Genomic DNA, 25,251 nt, shown 5'->3' with positions numbered 1-25,251 from the left:
ATACCTTCACTAAGGTACAGAATGAACTAAAGAAACTGCTTTAAGTACATTATAGCAGTTAATCATATAAAAAGCAAATATTTGTGTTGTTCATGTGTTTGGGACTATTATATGTGTCCATCCACAAAACAAACAAACAAACAAAACACCTATTAAAATGGTAATATTTTTATTTATAAAAGGTACAGAAAAATATTAATGAATTATATGCATATGTTAGGTTCCTTTGTGGGAACTACATCTTACTTAGCAGGTGCCTCTGTGTGTTCATCAGTATTGCAATCAAATGGCACTCATACTAATTTCATAATTAATGAAAACCTTCCAATACCTTGTCTCATGTAAAAGAGTTAAGGTTCAGTAATTGGAATTGTGGAGGTAGAGATGATCTGAAGAAAGAGGAGCATTATAAAAGAATACACTCAAAAACATTGAAGGTTTTTAAGCATAAAGGAAATCTTTAAAAACAGATCACTGAAAAATATTTGCAGCAATGCTTTCCCTTCAAAGGTCTTCAGCAGATAGAAATGAAGATCATATTCTTAACCAGCTGTGAGAAAATGGATAGCTCAGATTTATTGTCTCACTTTGACTGTGCCTTTAAATGCCACTTCTAATATCAGCAGTCACTGCTCCTCTTGCCATTCAAATCCATGTGGGCAGTGACTCCCTGAATGTTCTGATATTAGTTACCCATGTGTTTCGCAGATCTAATTCAGACTGGTCATTGATGTGCTACACACAGAGTAGTGCTTTTCAGATTTTCTTAGCTGTATTTTAATTTAAGTGGGGATCAAATATGTCATTAGATCACCCTGGTTCCATGTCAAAGTCTTCCAAAATCTCCCAATTTGATTATTTTCAAAAATCTTGGTTCATGCTTGCAGGGAATTGAGAACTTCAACAAGATTAATTTCTCTGCTGTCTTCCAACACTTCAATGCTCCTATCATATTTTCAAAGGTTAACACTTTATCCTCAGATACAGGTAAACATTATCAAGTATTTTCAAAGAAGGAAATATAAATATAGGTGTTATTGAAATATAGATACAGGTGCTATTGTCCCAGATGATAACTCAGACCATCAGTCTGGGCCCCTTAACCCCTGTACCAGCTAAGCCTACTGTAGTAATCCCCAGGCTCATTATGGTTCGTTGCATAGAATCAAAAGCATAAACTAGTATGATACAAGCTTTTACTGTATATATGAGACACAACTGGACACTAGTCATTTCTCCTTATTTAAACACAAGTCAGTCTTTCACATATCTGTTTCCCTTCCCTACTATGTTTGTTCATAGTAGCACATAGTAACACATAGACATAAACTAGCAGCTTCACATGCTAGCTTCACACAGCTTCACAACCACTTCTCTGCAGCAAGGTGTTTGCAGACAAAATGTGAGAGGAGGGGACCGTGTATAAAAAGAAAAATGTACCTTAACAAAAACAGATTTGTTGGTACTGGCTCACAGACACACGCACAAAAAAATATTTAAATAGTAAAAAATCCCCTGTCATTTCCCTACTCTCCTTCACCTGCTGCAGTTATGAGGGCTCATTTATAACAACAGTGATGACTGCTGCATAACACCATGGTGTGATTGAGGATGAGAGAAACACAGAGAGAGAATGCCTACACAATTTACACACATGGACATTGCCCGAATTTTTTAATTGACACACAGGGAACAATCTGCAGGTGAATATCCTCTTTGCTCCATATGTTCTATATCACTTACTCAAGAGCAAATACAAATCAACATGAACCACTAGGATCTTTCATCTCCTCATTGATATTAAAGATTGCATGTGGCATAAGGCAATGGTGAATCAAGCCTCATGATCTTTACAGGGGGTTTTGCTTCAAGAAACTACTGGCAGTCACTGAAACAGAGCTCAAATATCTTATTGAAATAGCACCCAAGTACAGGGAGAAGTTTACAACTTGAAATTTTCTCATAGAATTCCCTCCTATCAAATGACTTGCAGAATTAAAAAAAAGCCAAAATCCAACTAGTTTACATGTAAAAAACATGGTGTGCAAGAATATGTCTGAGCCAGTGAATTGTGTGCGTGTCTGTGACAACTGAGGTAGATTTTTTTTTTTTGATATTCCAAATATGTTCCAGCATATACTTATTTAAGGTCTTGGCAATGTTAAACAAACTTGCATCTTCAGTCTCTATCAAGGCAGGCATTTTGTCTAACTCTTTGACACTGAGAGTGTATTCTCTTCATCCCGAGGTTGTGCAGGCTTGCTGTCTCCTCTTAATGTTAAAAATGAGTATCTCAGTCCTCCTGCCATACTAAAGAAAAAAGAATGAACAGTGGTGTCAAAGATATCTGATGTTACAGAAGTCATTTCATAGGTATATACCTTTCCTTTTGAAGGGCTAAAGAACACCAGCTATCATAAACTAGGAGTGCCTCAGAGCTATGTAATCCATCTGAGAAAGCAGTCCCGGGCAGATTCATGCACACAAACATTCATACACACAAATGCATCTAAGCACAGAAAGTAACAACTCACAATTTAGAACTTATTTTCAGTAGGCACAATTCATTCAGTCAGTGTTCTCACTTCTCATACCACACCTGGCTTTTACTTGGAAGCCTTGCAGCTCAGAATGGCTGCTCATAACAAAAGAAAAAAAGAAGCAATTCAATTCCACACAGCAAAACTGCAGACATATTTCCACAATTAGGCCTTACCAGAGTAAGCTTTAATATCTGAAAACAGACATAAACTAACTGTAATGACCTTTACATCTGGAAGCAGTTCTTCTTCAGGCCAGTAGTTTCAAAACTGTATCACCCAAATTAGTCCAATCAAACAAAACATAAAACTAGAGCTCACTGAGAAGTTTTCAGCTTTAATAAATAAAGGCTATTCAAGTTTCACTTACCAAATATTTAGCCCTACAAAGTTTAACATGGAGAATATGTAATCTCCACCAATCAACATTCCAATGTAAGCAATGGATATATTCTGAAAGGAAACAAAAGTCATGCGTTTATTTACATCAGATTTCATCTCCATGAATACAAGCAATATCAGCTATTTCACTTTTCTAAGGAAATACCTTTACTATTTCAGTGGTCAGAGTTGCTGACCACTCTAAAATTAGCCTTTAAATTCACTTCATGGGATGTCAGCCTTATGTATAATGTAAAAATGAAAAAAACTATAAAATCAGTATGTTTTCTAAATGTATACAATGCACAGTGCCCTTCTAGGAGAAAAAAAATATTGGGCAAAATGGAGCTAAGGCCACCTTTTGAAATGTATTTCTTTATCATCTTTGGAATTCAAATCCCATTTCTTAAAAGTGGGTTTTGGTCCTCCAACATAAAAAGGATGCCTTAAAGTTCTTCATTTTTACCTTAAGAGGGTTATCTGCTTACTTTTCCAACTAAATGTGCACTGAAATCACTTGGTACAGGTTCAAGACAGGCATAGTTTAAAGATTCTACGTCTCACCCACCCACATCAAGTTTTGGAAAAATAGTCCCCTAAAGACAGAAGGAAAGATGTAGAAGTGTGTGATCATTTTACCGACACTTGGTTGTTTTCAATTGTTTTAGTAGCCAGTCTAGACAATGACATCTGTCTCTACCAGTCTCTATTGGAGACTTCTGCTTCATAACCTGCTTCTCAACTTTAAAGCTGCTCAATGTGTGTCAAAGACTATTATAGCTTAGAAAATATAGACTTTCCCTGACTTAATGGTTTGATGCAGACATAAAATTTAAAAGGACAGTTTCAGGGCCACAGAATGAAAACTACTAGATTAATCTTGCAGCTTTCAAAAAAGAAAGAATGTAGAAAGAGAAGCACCACCCTACTTTTTCAGATTTTGTTATGGTGAATGTAGTTTTCCTTAGTCATGGAAGGGAGCACTTTTAGCACTGTTATTCCTGTACCTAACCTAGTTTGAATTCTGAAAATGTTTTTCCCCAGCTGCATAAGTTTTACCTTTACTAAAGCTCTTTCAGCTTTACAGTACTGTGCTTCTTTCCAAACTGGCCTTCAAAAAAACATGGTTAGTCATAGAAGTTCCTAGACATTCTGACCTCATCAATACAAAGCAAGATGCATGGTTTTAAACTAAAGTGGGCTAAAGAAAGAAGACTGTAAGGACACTGGGTTCAGTTTTTGAGACATGCATGTTTTGGTGTTGATCAGATTGACCAGAATTTGTACAAACCAAAATTAAATAGTCCGCTCAGCTAGAAGACAAGTTCTCAACAGAGGCTGATGCACTTAACCATAAAGCACACTCTGTACTTCAGCTTAGGCATTAGTCTGTATCGATGAAAGCCCTATGTATCAGCTGCAAAGGAAATTTGTTTAGCCCAAAGTAAAAGCAGATTAGTCCTGATCAGCTCACCTGGATTTGCATCAGGGCATCTTGACTAACACACAATAACTTAATAAACTACAGAGGAAGGGGATAGTGCCTGATGAAATGTGGCTAAATGTACACATTTTAATTAAAATTGTTCCAGTTTCTCTTGTAGGAGAAATAAAAATAGATCAATACTAACAATGCTTTCTGGAGCATACCTAACTTTCACTGCAAGAGAAAGGGTCACTTTGTGGTGTACTTGTTTGGCACAAGCAGTGTCTCAATATTAGCTCTCATTTTGAGTTTCCATCTCAAAGTAGAATCAAGATCACTGCTGAGCCAATGCTCTTTCCTGTCTATTTGAGCATTTTTATTTCCCTTTTCTGGTCCATAACTCACCTTTATGGCACCGACTACTGTTGTTGTGAGTGCAGAATTGTAATGACTGCACAGGACAGTAGAATACATCAAGAGAAACCTAAACAAAGGAAAAAAATTATAAGTTCCTCCCAAGGAGCTAAGAAGTTTAGCAATACTTCAAGATGTTCAGCATTTTCTGGATGAGTATTTTTCTGGGATCTATAATCCCACCTGTTTCAAACCCTTATAAAAGAATTTCTGTGAATCTCTATTTTAAGTTAATGACGTGCACATACAGAATATTCAAAAGAAACATTAAAATATGCTACTTGAGCTCAGCAGAGACATCCCTTTTCTCTGTGCTGTTTATATGTCAGTATTTGAAGTTAGTTTAACCCCTTGATTATGATGTGTAAGAAAAGAACAGAATGCAACTTATTCTTCCTTTGACTCTGCAGTTTCAAGAGGAACAAGGCATTGTTTCATTACTTTTAAGTCTCCCACACTTCTCCAGCTGCTTTAAAGAACAAATACACTGAAACAGTTCTTATACTCAAGGACTTACACGCCGTTAACTGCAAAAAAAGTTAGACGATTGGAAGAGACAGACAGAAGAGACAGTACAGAAAATATAAAGCTAAATGCCATGTTGTTCAGCACTGTACTGTGAGGTCAAAAATCCAGATAGCACTGAACAGTTATTTACACCGTTAGAAATAATTAAATGTCAAGGCATAACCCTGAGGGGGAAAAAACATTTTCTTTGAACTTTAACATAACTTATTAGTGAGTCTTACATTTGAGATTTGCAATTTAAAACACTGTCATGAAAACAACCTGCTTGATTCCCCTGTGTCCTTACCCCAACAAGCAGGAAAGAATAAATTGAAAGACAAATAAAAAATTTGTCCAGTGCTGGAAATGTGTTGCCTATTAAAAAAAAGAGAGAGAGAGAATTATGTGCTATATAATCAACTGTAAACACATGTACTTAATATGAATATATATGAATATAAATGTACATAATATGAAAATATGTAAATTAACAAAATATGTTTAATTCATGCCAAAACTTTGAACCATTTATATTATTTTTGGAAACAGTTTAATGCATCTAACTTGAGAAACAACCGGATGACAACACCCATGATACCTAGACACATACTTGTAACATGTAGTGCAATGCAGATACACAAGTGCACAGTAGTGTAAGCAATGAACATAAACTCAATACAGAATACTGTTTTGGTATTTACTGACAGATACTAACACTGTGAATAATAACACATAATAAATAGTGTTGATGTGGGACAGACAGAAACAGCAACATAAATATTTCCTCTAAATCTCTTCCACACCACAGATTAATTCATGAGCAGTTTTCAAGGCCCAAGCCTGAGCTTTTGAGCATTACTAAGGTCTCTCAACAATGAAGGTCAATGAAAAGGCTCAATCACTTTTAAGTATCCTCCCTAGTGAAGTGCAGCAAACAAACACACAGTGCCACACTGTCACTAAGAAATATGTCATAGATTCTTCTTTCCCATCTCTAGTAACTCCTGTATATGCCTCATATTAATCTGGTTAGTTTACACTTGCTGCATAAGCACCAAATTCAGCTAAGGTTGAACACTGGGAATTCACATTTTGAGAAACAGAATAAAGTCCACGCTGAGCTGCAGCCAGCTGAGACTCTGCCATGTGAGGCAATAGGTAAAAAGGATCTTGAGCAGGTCTGCCCTGCTAGAATTTTGCTGTTGTGCAACAACAAGCTGCAGAGTATAACAGAGAGCCATTCTGGGGCTTCCTTCCTCTTATATTGCATCATGCTTTCCTGCTCTCACAGTTACCCAGCTGGGGAAGGAGAAGGGAGTAACTCAGACATTCACTCACAAACTGCAACCTCTTCAAGATTACAAAATTAGCTAGGGGAGTAGAAGCATTTCCCTATCATACAGAAATGGTACTGATGTTTAGACTTTACAGCAAAAGATGCACTCTGTGATGGGTCAAGGCAAGAAGCTCTGCCATGATAAAAACTGGCCTGAAAATCTGCTAAGTACAAGGGTAATCTACAATCATTTGCTGACTTGTCACTGGTATTTTTCCATTTTCTCTTTTTTCTCTGTGATTTGGTTTCTGTGTGTCACACTGACACTAGTTATCTGCACAGTTTAATAATAATAATTTAATAGGACTTCTATTATTAAGACTTCTATTATTGCATTAAACCAATGCAATGCACAGTAAGCACAATGTATTTCTCTAATAGATATTTATTCTCTTCTGGTAATTGAGCATTAAGTTGTTTGCAGAAAATCAGCTAGTGGGCACTCCTTATTTTCCCCTGTAGTAAACCTAGCAACAAGGTAAACTTCTCTGACCAAGTCTCCCAAAATGTCTCCAACCCTGTGTGCTGGAAAAGCAGTTGAAATCTTACAGCTATACAAACTTGGGCCCCTTTTCCAAGATAGGCAGTAGCAGCATTTTCCTAAACTAGTACAAGGTTGTGCTGGACTGATGACATTAAGAAATTTCACATTCACAGAAGACCTAATTCCAGCACTTTCAGGGAATCATAATTTTTCTGCTTAAAGCAGAATTCTAAGAGCACAATGACAAAATCATGTGAGTTCAGGGCACAACAACATAAAACAAAGAACACTATAATGATTGATTACACCCTCCAAAGAATTTTCCATGGCAAATGTAAAACATTTCTAGAAAGGAATATGAGTGACTAAACTCATTTCACTATTATGAAAAAAGGCAAGTCAGCAAGTCTGTGAGGCAGCCAGGAGAACCTTTGGCTCTGATACTTTATGTAACAGGACATACTGCCTTACAGATACTGTATTAGGATTACCTGAGGAGAGTCTTGCTCTCATTCTACAGGAATGCAAAATGTAGGTTACCAAACTAGACTCAGACTAAACAGAAATCTGCCCTGGACATGAATGAGAGAAAGACTGGAAATTGTATAGTTGCAATCTTGTTTCAGACCATGTGGCAAATTACAGTGCAGCTGGATTCTCAACCATTTGTTCTAGGTGGGAACATATGTTAGTTCATAGACAAAGAGCCAAAAAAGGACTACCACACAAACTCAGCTTCTCCTTAAGTGAACAATCACAAGTTCTTACCTGTGAAGGACAAGTCCAACTCACAATTTTCAAACACTAATCACTAACATAGAGGTAGGATTACCTCTTCAGAAACAAACAAAAAGCCCCTCCCACTCCCTAAATGAAATCTGAACAAAAGAACATTATCAGTCTGAGATATACATTATTGCTACTTACCTGCTGAAAGTCTCCAGTAGAAAAGCTAATAATAACTGTTGGAATCACCATGAAACAAGCATTATAAAACAGGACACCGTATTTTCCCAACTCCTGTGAAAAATTAGCATGATGTTTGGCATTAAAAGCCATTTCTGAGCAAAATACTACATAGTACTCTGGTAATTCTTCTGACATCGTTGTCAGTGAGTAAACAGAATTGAATATATCTCAATTTAAAATACAAACTTGCAATCCTGGGATTCAGTGTTTCATACTAAGCTGAGTTTCTCCTTCAGTCTGTGCATTCAGGAGAGTATTACTGCTATGTTATACTTTGGACACTTTCTATACAACACCAGGAACTTTCAAAAGCACAGGTCCAAAAGTGCTTTCTCTTGACTTCACAGAAATCTCTGCCTGGCATGGGAATTACCCAGTCCTTCAACTCCAAATCAACCGAAAACATGTAACAGGAAAATGAATGAAGTTTGACTCATAGATACAGCTTTGTAATCATTGATAATTGATGTAACTTTATGTAACTGAGGGTTGCCATATAACCTGTGGGTTAACTTGACACAAAGGCAGATTAGCAGAATGAAAAAGTAGCCTCCCCTTCCTCCAGATTCAGCCATGGTGCTTAGAAAATCTCTCCAGCCTATCTTTTCTCCTGTATTTTGCAGAAAATTGTGAGGCTGTTAAGTGCAGCTCATAAATAAAAATGCAGTCTGGAACTGACTAAGTTGTCTAAGATTATTAAAAGACATCTATTTCTGGTGTACAGAGTGAGGCACAGAAGTAAGAAACCAAACCTCTGTCCAAGACTGCTCCTTGTTATGGCATTGTATGTTTGATGGCACTGCATTTGAAGAGCAGCCCAACATTTACGTAAGTAATATGTATCAAGATATCACCTAATTCCTTGTTATGCCTGCCTTTACTGCAGATTTGCTTTTAGATAATCAAAAAAGACTATAGTTACTGTGGTTATGACTCAGGCTAGACAGTTCTCTGTTTATTTTACATAAACCTCACATAAAGTGTGTTTCTAGTCAAGAAGTCATCGTCCCTACATAAATATATATCAAATTTGGATTTAGCAGTCCAAACTCTTTGCTTCTGGTTTGGTTTTTGTTTGTTTGTTTGTTTTGTTTGTTTGTTGTTTGTTTTTGTTTTGGTTTTGGTTTTTGGTGGGGTTTTTTTGGGTTTTTTTTTGTAACTACAAACTATGCTTAAAAGACTTGGGAGAAAAGAAAATACACTGTTTGCTTACCAAAGCCTGGCCAGAGATACAAATAACAATTTTTTCCAGGCTGCTCTATATTAAGAATGCATATATCAACTGAAACATGAAAGTAAATGAAGTTATTTACGAGTTCATAATGGTAAGTACATAAAAGTCATATAATAAGTAGCTGTCCTGGGGTGACTAATGTCCTGAGTGACTTTATGATGCTGAATTGTATCCCTATTCATCTGTTTAGCCCAGAAATAAGTTTTGTGCCTTTGAAACTAGACCTGAGAGCAAAGTGAGGGATGATTGTCCCTGCTCTGGACTGAAACCCCAAAAAAAACCTGGGAGCCTGAGAGCTCATGCCTGTGGCCCACCAGGGCCTGGGATGTGGCACTTTCCAGTGCAGGAGGGACTGAAAAGAGACTGAGCGAGCCGAGCTACACTCCATGACAAGGACTTTCTGAATTTGCCATCTCTTCAGAATAATGAGAGGTTCCATTGTTAAATATTATTAATTTTTTTCATATTTGTGGGTACTTTGCTTGTTAAATAAACAGTTTTTTCCACTTTTCTCAAAGGAAGTTTATCTCCCAAACAGGTAGGTGGAAAAGCCACTTGAATTTGCTTTCTAGAGGGACCCTTTTGAAGGTTTCCTCCCTAAATTTGTCCTAAACCAGAACAATAGCCCACTGTCATAATGCTAACTTCTATCTAATCACCCCACAGTTACCTTTGGATCAATTTTCTGCTTGGTATAAACTCCATTTGCTGCTGTGAAGATATCGTTTAGCAACACAAATATGTAGCCCTCCAGATTGAAGGACAGATCAGACCTAGGAAAGGAAGAAATATTATATTGTAAATAAGCAAAAAAGTATGCAATGCATTGCATTACCTTGCTTACCAAGATGAATATTGTGAATGAGGATATGCAAACCCTGTGAACTCCAGCCAGTCACAGGTTTGGTTTCAAGCCTTCTTTGTAAGTCAAAGGATTTTACACTTCTCCAGTCACAGGACCATCACAAATGAGGCATCAGAGAGCTCCTAATACTCAGTGTGAGAGTGGCAGGAAATGTTCAGTTTTGATTCAGAGAAAAATTCCACCCATCTCAACCCTGTCAACCAGTCCAATTATGACTGAATATACTTACCTATTTCTTTTACTACAAAAACTGGCTAGGAAATAAAATCCAACTGTTTTGACTAATTTGACATCATCCTTTCTGTTTTGACTAGTTACCTCATCAATACAGGTCAATTCATGACCTGTATAGGACATGGCTCTAACTGGGTCGCATCACATGGAAATTATTTACCCTTGTTCATAGCAAAGCCAGGAAACAAACAAACAAAACATTACCTTTCCAGTTAGGTAAAGGAATGTTCAAACAGAAAATAGAGAACAACAGCATACAGACACCTGCTGAATATTATCTCACAATGGAAATTATTTTTTTAAAAGGGAGATTTTTATGATTTAAAAAAATATACAATGCCTGACTCCAGAAATAACAACCAAAATATCGGTCTTTCTACCCAGAACATGAATATATTTTTCCAAGATTATTAAAATATACTGATACCATGAAATAAAAATAACATTCCTCACATAGTTTTAACTTGCTTCACTTATGATCCTGCAAACATGGAAAATTTAAAGGTGAAAAAGACACACCCAAAGACTGTCAGCAGGAATTAGATTTTTTCCTTTGTATAACTGCACCTCCCAGTGATTTTCTAGACTAGAAAGATTTTCCAAATCAACTTTACCCAGAGTAACTGATCTCAGCTTAGGTTTACTTGGCACTAAACAAGGAAAAAGTCCTCCTGGTGTCCCTCCCCTTATAATATAGCTCTATATGAGAAATTAAAACCTTACCCAGCGGCTATGAAAGCCCCAAGAATGATGGCAAATACGCTGACTATAATATTCAGTTGGTATCGTTTCCTGTAGGCAAAAATTGAAACAGTTCACATTTTCATTATTTGAAGTGGAGATTAAATGGCTGTCTGCCTGAAAAGTTTCAAAGCAATTAATAATCACAGAACATTTAACAGGAGGGCAAAGTCTTGACAACCTTACAGGAACAATGTGATTGCCCACGTGCCATGCTGTCAGACCTTGGCCCTGAGAACGGAGATTGAAAAAAGCACTCTCTTACTAGACTATTAAAAAAGTAAAGATAAAAAGGTTCAAAGTAACAGCACTGAACCAAACAAATTTAATGTGTATTGATATTCATAATAGACATATTTTAGTGTCTCCCAGTAGTCCAATAAAAGAAGATCACTGTACATTTCTCATGCAGTTTTTCATATCACCTTTGTTGAGGAAGATGCTATACAGCACATTGTCTGGATTATTTTCAAATAGATCCTTATTTTGAACTCAAACAGAAACTTTGTACTTGAAAGGGAAAACATGGAGTTTATGACATTCTTCACTACCACATCAGTGCTGCCCCAGAGTAGTAAAAAGCATACTGTAAACCTGTAGAAAGGTTTTTATATCTACACTATTTTATTTGGATATAAGTACTCTTTTTTACACCTTACTTCAGTATGCCTTACAGATATTCCCCTAGTTCTTATTCTGACAAGATACATGGAGAGAGATCCATCAAAACAAAATGTACAAAGCTCTTGAAGGAATACTCTTGGAGAAATCCTATGTGTAAAGGAGCACATCTGCAGACCACTGTCCCAACAAGAAAATGCTGACCAGACTTTAGATAAATTAGGCTTTGATCATAATAATGCTCATGAGTAACAACCCAAACTTTATTGTTTCAAAGATCCTGACATAAGCCTACACAGACTCTCAAGAGTCCTTTCACTTTCAGCCCTAAGGAAACACACTGCATCAGTCTGCACCAATACAGCATTCTCCTCCTAAGTTTTCCTTTGGTTAGGATGTTGCTTGCACTCATAGGTCACATTGCTGTTCTCCAGCTAAGGATTTATGATAATCTCACTGACTCACTTTTTTTTTTTTTTCACTTGCTTGTGGGAGTCTTTAGGCCAACAGAAGATAGCAAGTTTTGCTTTCTCTGGGTGATATTAAAACTACAAAAGAATTCCAGAGCACCTTCAAATATGAATCACATTGATCAATTAACTGCTGCTTTAGCCAAAAGGAGATGTCAGTTTGCTTGGGGGTTTTTTGCTTTCTGCTGTTTTAGCTTTCCCCAGCCATCATGTTGCCTGGGTTCAGCTTCAGCAAGCTGGTTTTCTCCTTGTGAATTCATCTTGTGAGTCCAGACCAGCCATGAGGATAGAACTGTGAAGTTCTAGACAAAGTATGATGTATTTATACTCCTATTCCTCCAACTCAGTACTACTGAAATTAGAGATCCTGAGCAGCTAGCATATCCTTAATTTCTCATGAAAAATAACATCGGTGTCTGTAAGTAAGGAATTGTCTCATCTAACAGCTGGTAGATACCATTTTGCTTCATTAACCTGTTATGTTTTCAGACTTGACACAGACAGTTACGCTACAAAAGCAGACTGCCATGTTATCAGCATTCTTTGGAGACGTCAGGATCTGACTGTTTGAAGCAGCTCACAGTTTAGGAGCCTCCAAGACAAAACACAAACATAACTACTGAAAGTGTCTGAGTTGTGTCTGCAGACCTGAAACCAGTGTAACAGTCTAGAGAATGAGATACGAAAATGAAAACAAGTTGATTTTTTCACTCTCTTCACTAAAATGTAGGATGCCTTCAAAAAAGCTACATATATCACTTTATTTGCTTGTCTCTATTTGTAAGTAAAAATCTCTCATTCAATATTCTGATGAGATGACGCTAGTAATCAGTTTGATATGATCTAAAATAAAGGTATCTTAAATGAAAAATAAAAAAACAAAACGAAAATACAGCCCCAAAAACAAACAAAAAGGATCACCCAAGTATGATGATTTCCAGCAGTAAAGTAAGTGGAATGGTAAACTTCCTGAGCACTGTAAACATCGGCAAACTGTCAAAAAAACAAAATAAAAATCCAACCATAGTATCAGATTAACAGCATTCTTATATTTTAATTCTTACTTTACTAACCCAGGGGATGGAACAATTAGTCCAGAAATAAGAAACCAAAACAAATACCAAATAATTTAGTGCATATATAAAAATGTCAGTCTGGCATTAGAAGTACATTAGACAACCAAGTCATTGAAAGGTAGCAAGCTTTGCCAATTTGTAAATCAGTGCAACTGGCTATGTTCTGAAGGTCACTCTCCATTACTGAAATGGAATATCGTAGGTATTCTCTACCTGACATAATCCTTATGAAATAATTTTTCTGCAAAATTCATAGGCAGAGTTAAAGAAAAATTATTTCTATTGTAAACTTAAGAGAAGAGACAATAAACCTGTCTCTGAAAACATGTAACAGTATCAAAATACAAAGAAAACATGCTTAGTAAACAAGTTGTAGCTTTGAAAAAAGTAAAATAAATCCATGACCAAAAAATTAGAGGAAATACAAGAAACATGAAAGGTGGTACCAGCTGCAATTACCAAACAAAATGCTACTTTTAGCAGCATATTGTTGATTTTCATGAAGTAATACAGTTGGAAACCATTCTGAGTGTGAAAACATTTGCATCTGACACTTCGCAAATGTGACAGCATGGCCATATGGATCAATTAATCCCCTGCTTAAGGTAATTGTTAACAATTGCATTAATAAATGATACAATTCCTAACAAAATGTTTGATAACTTTACAACAGATATTTTGAATTTATGCATAGGATCATCTGCACCTTCCAGACAGCCCAAACAAGGTGGAGAATTCAGTGATGGAAACAAGTGTCATATATTGTAACAAAATGCAATGGAACAAAATGTTAATGGTAGAAACACTGCAGGCATTTTAAAGTTTCTGTTATAAAACTTAGAGACAACTAATAAATATAAAAGAGATATACCAGCCACAGGAGAGGGAGAAGGTGCATTTATATACCCTACAAAACACTTAAATTTACAGTTAGAGAAAAGAGAAAGAAAAAGCCAACTTTTACAATTTTGAAACTACTTTCATATTCACAATGGCTGAAGTGCTACTAGGCACAGTACCGCCTAAGTTTTTATGTCTGTTTCAGTGGAACAGCTTGTGAACACATTTAACAAAGGGTTGCAGAATCAGGCATCTAGTTCATGGCTAGAGAACATTAATTCTATAAATAAAAAGAAATGTAAACAAATTAAAAGTAATACATTAGGGGACCCCATCACTCTCTACAACTCCCTGAAAGGAGGGTGTAGTGAGGTAAGATCTCTTCTACTGTACCTGCAGTGAGAGCACCAGAAAAAATGGCCTCCAGCTGAGACAGGGGAGATTCAGACTAGATACTAGAAAATAATTGTTACTGTTAGGGTGATCAGGCATTAAAGGAGGTTGTCCAGGGAGGTGATGGAGTCACCATCCCTGGGGGTGTTTGGATCCAGCACTGGGTGATAAGGTTACTGCTCCAGGGTTAGTTACAGTGGTAATGCTGGGTTGACATTTGGACTGCATGATCTTAAAGTTCTTTTCCAACCCTGATGATTCTATGATTCTATGATTCTATTTTCTTTCCTAGGATCTTTCTCATAGTTATGAAATGTTATGAAATAAAACTGCAAAATTCTGTTTTGGTTTAGCTTAGTACCAGACCCTCAGGAGCCTGCAGTGATATAAAAAAACACCACAATAGTAGTGCTGTATCCTCCAGTCCTGGTACAGCCATCATGCTTCCATGCTCATCTTCCACAGAAAATACAGCTGCTCATTCTATTACAGCACATGTCTACATTACTTAAATCTTTTTTACTCTAGCATGGAAACAACTCTCATGGGTCTACACTTACAGGCACACAGGAGTCAAGACACCCTTCAGCAGTGCTCCCTGACAACCTGCTTTTGGCACTTAGCAAGGCTAAGCCAGCACCATTACCCCACTATACAGCAGTTCTTTCATCTCTTGGTGATTCCTAAGTACCTACCATGACATCATGGTACAAGCATTTCGTTATGCTTCTTCCTTCAGAGACATCTTACCTAACTCTCTGGTTAAGACACCCAGGAAAAGCTGGATGCTTGGGTGTGAGGCGAAGGTGTAAGCACTTCACTGGTCACATAGGAGTATTGTGATTTTATGTCAGTAGAGGTCTGGCTAAGCTCCCCTTAAAGGAAGCAGACAACTTATAAACTGATCAAATGTTTGGGTAAAAATTTCATAACAGTACCAGGGGTTTAGACAGACAGGCAGACAGATACCACATGGATTTAAGACTCTAGACAATGTTCTTCTGTAGTGTTTCTTTTTTACCCCACAAGAGAAAAGGGTAAAATCCAAACAGTCTACTTATAACTTCTACTTACTGTACCTGAGTTTGCTGGTACTTGATAATCCACTTAAGTGGTTTCCAACATAAATCAGAGGCAGAGGAAACAACTGTGATAAAATTAAAAGCACAACTCAGATTATTTTGTTTAGAAGTACTGTTGAGAAACTTTACTTGATAGAATTTGATATCTATCATATCAGATGTACTTTTATCAAGAAAGAGGTTTTCTTTTATCAGGAAGAAAATGTAACTATGCTGCAAACTCATCTGCAGCTCCATTTATATGACTGGTCAGGATCACAGCTTCACTGATGTCATTAAAAGAGTTGCAATCTACCACTAATGATACTTAGAATCCATTTAGAGTAAATGTTAATCACTTTTATTCTAGTTACTATAATCCTCAGATTAATACCCATTTTAATATTTAATTTAGATATAAAAGTAATATTAACAACAGTATCTAAACAAGCAAGTGAAGAGGTGAAATAAAAAAGTTAATAAACTATAAATATGCCGTCCTTCTCTATGTACTCCACACATATTAGTATAGTTGGAAGTTGCAACATTTTAGATCTGCCCAGAAAATTAAGCCATATGAGATAGTAGAAAGGAAAGGTAAATAATCACGAGTAAATTTGCTTCTAGAAAAGAGACTGACTTGCATAGAAACATATGATACATAACCCAATACAGAGAAACAATAAAGGAACTTCAGAGCCTTAAGAAAATGTGGAAGAAGGTAGAAAATGAAAAAGACATGGATCCCTACAATAATCAGCTGCAATTCAAAGCCATTAATTCTCCTGTTACAGAAAAAAAATACAGTGTCACAGAATGGGTAAGGTTGGAATTTGCAGAAGATTTAAACCAACCAAAGTAATCAATGAGGGCAAAGGCAGTGTGTACATTTGGTCCCATTCACTATCAGTTGAGAGGGGTTGAAACGGCAGAAAGACATAACAGATCTTCTATCCTAATGTGTAATAGTCACTCTTGTTTCTACACATGGACACTTTAGAGGATACTAAAGTCAAAGGTTACGCATTCTTAAAATTTTGTCTGCTGGAAAAGCATACAGAGTGGGGTATTTTATCTATGTTAAAAATTCTGTGTTTCTTTCACAGCAAGAGAGGAAAAAATGTGAAGTAAAAGTTAATTGATAGTCAACTGAAGTTAACTTTTAAGTGAAAGTCACAGTAAAAGTAAACAGGACTATAAAGAAAGCAGGAGTATGAGTAACAATAAATATTCAGCATGTTGACATATGTTTGCAAAAATTTTGCAATGCACTATCTCATCTGCAGATTTCTATTTAGAACATTTTGCTTCATTTAATTTATAGGCTGAAAACAGAGCAGACATTATATTATCTTTCCTCTGAAATTCATTCAATTGTAAAGACAAAATTACAACATCCAGTACAACAGCAGAGATCAATGAATCATTTACTTTGAAAGGGTCAGGAACTTCAAAGCTTCATCACTAAAATAAGCATCTCACTACTTTAAAACTCAAGCTGAATGCTCTGAAGACATAAACCAGTTGAGAAGTGAAAAGTAATTATCTTAGTGTCAAAGCAAAAGTTGACAAAAGGATAAGGAGTTGGCCTAAGGGTTCCTTAAAAAGTTAAGAAAACAACAATGAGCAATCCAGCTGATTCACTCTGACTAGTCAAATCCAGCACTGCAAACAATATGCAGGTCCTGTAAGCTAAAATGCTGACTGCTCCCAGCCTATCCAGCAAAGTCTTCCAAACAACAGATTTTATTAGGATAAAGAAAATGCATGCTGTATTTTTTTAATGTCTTTGTACGTGAACTGAAGTGAAGAAACAGCAGAGATGGAGCACAGCAGGACTTGGTGGGGAAGAATCTTCTCAAGGTCTCAATAAGCTGTTTATACATGGAACTCAGAGCTACCTGCTAGGAAACTTTCTTTCTTATTCTGGAATGAAGAAGGATTGTCCATTTTATGAATGATACCACAGATTTTCCTCCAAGACTTGTACATGTAGAAATATCAATGATTTCAACATGCATTAAGAATAAACATATCTGTAAGACATTCACTGTAAACCTCATATTGATAGTAAGACAAGATTCTGCAGGTAAAGATGGGAGCCTGAAAAGCTATATTATCTGTGCCCTGCAGCAGGGCTAGGAACATTCCCTGTGTCCTGGAGCAAACACAACCAATACCCTGCAACCAGACATAAACACATGGGCTAATGCATCAAAGAAACATTCCATTAACACTGATTAGATGCAAAAATCTTTGAGGATCATTGGTGTGGTCATTTCACATCCTAGTTCCCAAACTGAGGTAAGAGGAGGTCCACTCACATTTGTTCTGTCCTGCCTCTTTAGACCATACACATCTAAGGTCTGTGTCATGCAGCTGGTCACCATCTACAATATTTTTAGTGAGTGTTATTTTAGCCCCTCCTATGGAACGTAAGTCTTATACTGGGAGTCAGCTATTGTTACAGTTTCTCATCTATCACATTATTTTTCTATTACTTTATCACATGCTCCATTCATATTTCCAAGCAGCCTTTCTGTCTTCATGCTGTGTTAAAAAATCCTTCACAAACACTTATCTCCCATTGATCCCACTGAGAGCTATATCCAGAAAAACTTTTCAGGAATATGAAGAAGTTCATCTAGCTGTATAAAGCTAAAGCACCCTTCCCATGTACTGCATAACAAAACGGCACCAGATTTCTCCTCAAATAGGGCTTATCTCTATAGCCCAGACTAGAATATTGCAGAGAAATTAAAATTATCAAATCCATTTTTAAATGAAAGAATGATACAACTAATCCCATTTGGAAAAGAAATGCGAATGTTTTTCCTGTCTTCATAAGAAAGAATGCTACTATAAGAAATAACACTTTCCTTTTAATACCAGGATATATGTGATCCTTACCTTCACAGGTATGCTTTTGTCAAAATCAGGAAAGTGAACAATCTTATTCAGTTTTGACACATACAAGATAAGTATAGTGGCTGCCATCTAAACAAAAAGAAAAAATGAGAAGTCATGTATGAGCAAAATTGTAATGTATTACTGAAAAAACTGCTTCAAGGACAAAATCTTTATACAAATTTGACAAATGTTAGGGTTTATGTATTTCTCTAAAAGAACAGCACAGAATGCAATTGACAAATTGAAATAATTTCACTCTTATCAATTTTGCCAGGTATTTACTCAAAAGGAAAATATACACATATACTCTACTATCCTGAAGAAAATTAGTGGCATTCTGTGAAACAGTGAATGCTGAGAAGGACCTGAGAAAATAAAATAGGACACAATCCCAGATAAACCATGAAATTTTTACTCAGAGAATTGTTTGGTCTGCAGAATCACTCCCAAAACTTCTTTTTCTTTTTTTTTTGGTAATGCAAGATTAAGGTAGGGCATTAATCAGTCTGTTGACAACATGAGGAAGAAATAATAAAGATGCAGACAGAATGAAGATGAATATCTGAGCAGTCATACATCATAGCTGTATGATTGCTATGCTGTCCCCAGGGAGTCAAAACAAAGGGTCAAATTTTCCTAATAGAAAAATACAGTGATTGACTATCTAGAGGATGAGGTAGAGTCATGTTCTACAGACTTAAGCATTATACCATACGTAGTGGTTTAGATTTGCTAATTTCATTTCTTGGCCAATGCACTAAATAAATGTTGTGGTTTTAAAGCAGCAACTAAAAAAATCACTAGAAAACGTACTTATTTCTTGCTGTGAGATGTGTATTAGAACAAGAGCAAAACAGGTTTAAAACTTTAAAAGGAATAAAGAAAGTTTATTAACAAACTACAAGAATAACAAAACCAGAATAAAACCTCTAGAAAAAGAAAATCTCTTTTTTCTTTCACTCAACTATTCTCTTGTTTACATGACAACATAGAGACAAAATACTTTGGAACTTTGGTATTTAAAACAGTCCCAATTCTTGCTAGAGTCTTTTTATTAGTTTTTGTAGAGAAACAGAAGTCTTCTTCTGCTAATTTATGGAGTTTTTTACAATAAAACTATTTCTGTTATAGCTTTCTATTTCTCTGATGTCAGTTGCCCAGAAAAATCTGCCATCAGATTTTCTCATCCTATTTCACATTACTCTGAGGTGTGTTATGGGTCAATGAGTCTAGGGATGTCATTTTTAAGGATGAGTTATTCAAAGGCAAAAGTTCTCTTTATTTGTTTCTGTGAGCTTCTCTGGAAACAGATGTTTTCTCTTTGCCTCAAGCGGCCCTAAATCTTCAACTATTACTTTTCCCCTTCTGTTCCAGCACTTCACTGTATCACAACTACTCTACTGTTTGCTCAAAATCTACACTTTGAACACTCCATTCTTCTCAATATGCTCTGTCATGATTTAAAGGAGTTTTTTCAGAACATTATTGTCTATAGCTTTAACAGAGAAATATTTCAGCTTAATTAAAGCATCTTCTTATTCTTTACTTTTTCTGAAGCTTAATTCTTTTCTTTACTGTTTCTGATAGTTTATAAAGTCTCTTTACATGTTGATTACTCTCTTTTTCTTTCTCTGGAAAAAAAGGATTAATCTGCAAGTCTCATCTGGGTAATGAAAAGGTTAAAATCTTGCCCAGGCTTTGTAGATGGTTCTGTGATCTCTGCTGGAGCAGCAGCTGGAGTTGTCTGCGATGAAAAATTCTTCATGGCTGCTCTGGAGAGTGTGGTCACTGTCTCAGCCCGCCGCAGGTCAAGAGCTTTTTTCTTTCCTTACTCGGCAGTCTCTGGTGAATTCAGTCACAGCAAAAAAACTGCAGCCGAGCCAGGGACCGGCCTGGCCCGGCCAGAGCCCGGGACAAGCCCCGCAGGCCCCATCTCCTGGCCGGGAGCCGCTGGGCCCAGCCCAGCCCCCGCGCGGGCCACATGGCAGGGGACGGGAAGTCAGCTAAAGCTCAGTTACTTTTCACAGCCAGGAAATTAAGAGACAAAGCAATTCTCAGGCTTAGGTCTTAAGGTGGTGTTCACAGGTTGATCTTACTTTTCAGTGGTTAAAACTGCTGTCAATTCTTAGAAATGGCCAGTTGTTGGCTAGGAGAAAAACTCTCATCAGCCCCCAGCAGTTTTAACTTATTTAGGTGTTTCTTTTCGTTTTTTTAAAATGTTAATTTATCACACCGGATCATATATATTTTATATAGAGTTCAGAAGAATCTTGGAAGGGCCACTCAACAAAAAAACCAGAAATGCCATTAAGTCTTAGATTCTCTGAAGAAAAAAGTTGCATCAAGACACGAATTATTGCCACATTTTCTAGCCTTTCACTGAAACATGATCTGTGCAGTCTGGATCTCTCTAAAACTCTATCACATCACAAAGTCTTTACAAGATATTTTATTCTCTCTAGCACCTAACAGCAGAGATGTCAGACTTGCAGTATGCTGTTTTCAATTCTTCCTCACTACCCCCTGCTGTGGAGCCTTGGCAGAAAGCAAATCCTCTATAAAAGTTATTTGCCTAAACAACACTTGCTTCAAGGCTCAATCTTTATCAGTAATCCCTCTGCAGTGATACATTCTTCTTTATGGACTCAGTCCCCAAGCATCTGAACTTTGGTTTTACTATGATGCCTCCTAACAACAAAAAAAAAAAAAAAAAAAAAAAAAAAAATTTCTGCTGCAATGCTGCAACTTACCCAAAGGCAAATAATATAAGAAAGAATCAAAATTTTATTCTGGTCCTACTGGAAAACTGCTGGGAAATGGGGAGAAATTTAAGAGGAAACACAAGGTTTGGCTACAAAGAGGACAATATCTCTGCATGTAGTTCACAAAGGCTCAAGGACTCTCACAGAATGCATGCACTTGCTAGAATAAAGCTGGACAGTTTAGAAGGCCAGATTCCTTAATTACAGAACTTCACAAGGAGAAATAAATAGCATTCTTTTATGTGACTCCCTCCAGGCAATAATTTTGACTCAAGCTCACAGCTGCCTGTTTTCAATGAAACAGATAACAGTTTTTTATAGGGTATCTAATCCAGAAGACAAGCAGTTCACTATAACTGTGATTTTTTTCCCCTTAAAATCTACCTTTAATGTCATTAGTTTAACTTACAAAATAATGAATACTTTTAGTATGCTTTACTTGTGAACATACCTGTCCAATTCCAAGAAATATTGGTGATGGGAAGCTGAAAAGCATGAACAGATATTTAGTACTGAGGAATGGAAAGAAATAACTAGGAAAAATAAAAATGTTAAAGTTTAATACCGAAGTCAACAATTAGACATGAGGATGACTAGCCTGTGTTTAAGAAGAGCTCAGGACTACACTTATTGTAGTAGTAATATTTTATTTCTGCAGCCCACATAATACAGCCTATGCATAGTTGATCAATTCTCAACTGCTAGTTGTTTGGGGAATACTCGAAAGTGAAGCTAACACACTTAAGAGAACTCTTAATGCATTGTTTCTTGAGTAGTTCCAAATATATACTTTGAATCCTGAGACGGGATATCAACCTAAACCTCTTGCAATTGCTCTTAATGGGGAAGGTTATCTTTGCAGTCCAAACATACTAGCATACTAGCAAACATACTGGCAATACGTTTTTGTCAAAATCAAGTTCTTAAGTAAATATTGTAGAAACATCTATAGTCTACTAAACCAGCTACATTCTTACTATAGCCCTTTGGCTGGCTTTAGCTGAAAGCATGGATAGAACCATAGAATGGTATAGGTTGTAAGAGACCTTAAAGATCATCTAGTTCCAAACCCTCTACCACGGGCAGGGATGCCATCCAGTACTCCAGGTTGCTCAAAGCCCCATCCAGACTGGTCCAGAGCACCTCTGGGGATGGGGAGTCCACAACCCTTCTGGACAACTTTCTCCAGTTCCTCACTACTCTCATACTAAAGAATTACTTCCTGATGTGAATCTAGACCTGCCCTCTTTCAGCTTAAGGCCATTTCCCTATCACTACATGGCCTTCTGAAAAGTCCGTCTTCAGCTGCTCCCTTTAGGTACTGGAAAGCCACAATAAGGTCTTCCTGGAATCTTCTTCAGTCTGAAAAACCCTGTCTCTCTCAGCCTGTCTTCACAGGAGAGGTGCTGCTGTCCTGTGATCATTGCCATTGTGACTAGTGGCCTCCTCTGGACTAGTTCCAGTAGATCCATGTCTTCTTTGTGTTGGGGGGCCCAAGAACTAATGCATTATTACAGGTGGGGTCTCACCAGAGCAGGGGCACAGAATCCCCTCCCTTGACCTGCTGGCCACACCTCTTCTGATGCAGGCTAGTTGATCAGTTTCTGAGCTGCAAGCACACAGTGCTGGTTCATATTCAGCCTTTTTTCCACAAACACACCCAAGTCTATCTCCCCAGGACTAGTCTCAACCCATTCTCCGTGCAGACTATATTTGTGCCTGGGATTGCCTCAATCCAGGTGCAGGACCTTGTACTTGGCCTTGTTGAACTTCATGAGGTTTGCAGAAACTGCAAACTTGGTGTGGTGGGAAATGTACATCTCAAATTAACACAACTGGGATGGGAAACAAAGCATTGACAAAAGAAACAAAACACTGAATCACAGCAGGAAGGCCATAAGAGCATTACAGTCCTAACACAGAGTTAGGAGCAACTGATAGCAAAAGAGATTCAGGGAAACAGAAGTATCAGGGACAGGAAAAACATAAGAAATTAAAGGACTTCCATTTATAATCATGTGACACCCAAAATGCCTTTTGTTTAATATTTACAGCAACTCCTTATAAAGATGGACAGTTTGCCCATCTGTACTACACAGATTTCTCTAGACATTTGTGATTTGCAGAGGCCTAAATATTTCCAGAATGCTGTAATGTCTTAATACAAAACTTAAGCTTACTGATTGGACATACTGTGCTCACTTATCTCATACAGGTGTACTAGATGTATGCCAGGGATTTGCAGGGATCTGCACTCTGTAGGACAAAAACCACTATAAAACAAAATCTCAGCTTGCACCATGCACAATTTATGAGACATATTAAGTACAGCTGCTATATGTTCAAATAGCACTGAATGTTAGAAAATGACAGCAAGTTTGGCTTTCTAACTTTCTTTTCATTTTGGTTTTTCTTTTTTTTATTTTGATTCAAGATGAGCTAAACCACAACAAAAACGAAGCAAATATTTTAAGTAAAACATGTTAATGGTGAGAAAAAAGGCAGTCACAGGACAATCACATAATCATAGAATGTCCTGAGTCAGAAGGGACACATAAGGATGATCAAAGTCCAACAAGTACAAATCCAGATGGGAAAACTAAGACCTGGAGGTGAATGCTCAGGTTCTTCTATTTCCCACAGATGCAAGACTAAGAATAAAATGCAAAGTGTGAGACGTCTGCAGTTAATGCTGTTGCTTTGCACAATGGTAGAAGATGCTAATTATCACCATGATTCCATATGGGAATTAGAGCCATCAAGTCAAGGACGGAATCTTTCAGTGTTTTTATGATCAAGCCATTTTACTAGGCTAACTTTTCGTTTCTGGCTACCCCAGAAAAGAAAGATGCTGGAAGGAAAATAGTGTTCGGCAGGAACAACTGTTCCTGCGTAGCGGACACGGTGTTTCCCTCACGGGTGTCTGAGGTGGTGCGTTCCCCTGGGAACAGCGAAAAGACCCCGAAGAAAAGTCGGGCGTTGTCAGAACCGTGCCTGCCGTCGGGCGGTGCTGCAGAACTGGTACATATTGGGCACAAGCGGTCTGAAACTGGAGAAGGCGGCCCGGCTCCCAGCACATTTACCCACTAGCCGGCTGCCCGGGATCCGAGGTGCCCGTGGGTCACGCCAGCGGGAAGGGGAACAGGAGCGGGAAGGCTCCTCCGCCGGGTAGGAGTCTGGCATGGCCGGGCAGCGGCTGTACCAGCACCCGCGGGTGGGGGGCCTCCCGCTCTGCCCCGGCGCTCACCTGTAGGCGCTGAGGAGCGCCTTGTTGACCAGCACGGTGAGGAAGGAGCACGTCCCGTAGAAGAGCGCCGAGAGCACCCTGGGAAGTGCCGGGGACGCGGCGGCGGAGTCCGCTTCCTCCCCCGCGGCCTGCCCGGCGCTCATGGCGGCGGCGAGCGGCGGCGAGCAGGGCCGCACCGCTGGCGGCACCAGCGGGGCCGGGGGGCCACCGCTCCCCCTCCTCCTTCTCCCCGGCCCGTCCCCGGGCGGCGGCGGCGGCACCGGGTCCCGGGGCGGCGGCCCCGCGGGCGGGTCTGGAGCGGCGCCGCGCTTCGCCTCGCCTGTGGGGGGCGTTGCCGCCGCCCGGGGCGGGGCGCCCCTCCAGCGCGGCCTGCGGGGCCCGGCGGCGGGGCCGGCACCCCGCGGAGCGTCCGGCGGCCCGGGGCGCCGCGTCAGCTGCTCCCGAGCCGCAGCCCGGTCCCACCAGCGTCCGGCACACCCCTGCCGAGCTGTTAAGCCAGGCCGGTGGCAAAGCGGGGCCTCTGGGGCTCGCCCCTGGCAGGGAGAGGGGCGCGGCCCGCGGGGGCAGACGGCAGAGACAGGGCTGCAGCTAGCTCTTAGCACCCCAGGAGCTCGACCTGGGCTTCACACGGAGGGATGGACTCTCACAGGTTTCGCAAACTCTACGGAATTCGCCTCGTATAAATAAGTGGTTTAACTTGCATCAGATTTCAAGGGACAGGAAAAATAGACACCTTCAAC

At 38.5% G+C, this 25,251-nt stretch overlaps 1 protein-coding gene across 3 annotated transcripts; it reads right to left on the bottom strand.

Moving 5' to 3' along the window:
- Positions 1-152: 152 nt before the first annotated feature.
- Positions 153-24,673, bottom strand: SLC35D2 (solute carrier family 35 member D2). 3 transcript variants are annotated; one of them, XM_005522616.3, is made up of 12 exons: positions 24,512-24,673; positions 21,716-21,749; positions 18,503-18,589; positions 15,611-15,678; positions 13,144-13,215; positions 11,114-11,182; positions 9,962-10,064; positions 8,016-8,108; positions 5,576-5,643; positions 4,753-4,831; positions 2,911-2,993; positions 153-2,310 (listed from the first exon to the last, which is right to left on the bottom strand). In XM_005522616.3, exons 1-12 carry the CDS (start codon positions 24,652-24,654, stop codon positions 2,208-2,210), a joined length of 1,002 nt encoding a protein of 333 aa, XP_005522673.3. In that variant the 5' UTR covers positions 24,655-24,673; the 3' UTR covers positions 153-2,207. The 3 variants fall into 3 exon arrangements, with proteins under 3 accessions (XP_005522673.3, XP_087910500.1, XP_087910501.1); XM_088054374.1 differs by lacking the exon at positions 13,144-13,215; XM_088054375.1 differs by lacking the exons at positions 11,114-11,182; positions 13,144-13,215.
- Positions 24,674-25,251: the final 578 nt, after the last annotated feature.

The sequence above is a fragment of the Pseudopodoces humilis genome, chromosome 4 (genome assembly GCF_049639895.1).
Source record: "Pseudopodoces humilis isolate 2021_Gansu_Grassland_sample_001 chromosome 4, ASM4963989v1, whole genome shotgun sequence".
NCBI lineage: Eukaryota > Metazoa > Chordata > Aves > Passeriformes > Paridae > Pseudopodoces > Pseudopodoces humilis.
Note: the sequence above shows the minus strand (reverse complement) of the source record. Positions and strands in the feature narration are given on the sequence as shown.

What these genes read in the sequence shown, in the direction of transcription:
- SLC35D2 (XM_005522616.3), bottom strand. Translation starts at nt 24,654, where the DNA reads ATGAGCGCCGGGCAGGCCGCGGGGGAGGAAGCGGACTCCGCCGCCGCG. An exon ending in GCGCTCCTCAGCGCCTACAG is followed by an intron (nt 21,750 to 24,511) that starts GTGAGCGCCGGG and finishes CATGCTTTTCAG; the next exon opens with CTTCCCATCACCAATATTTC. An exon ending in GGGGCTTTCATAGCCGCTGG is followed by an intron (nt 10,065 to 11,113) that starts GTAAGGTTTTAA and finishes TTCCTTTCCTAG; the next exon opens with GTCTGATCTGTCCTTCAATC.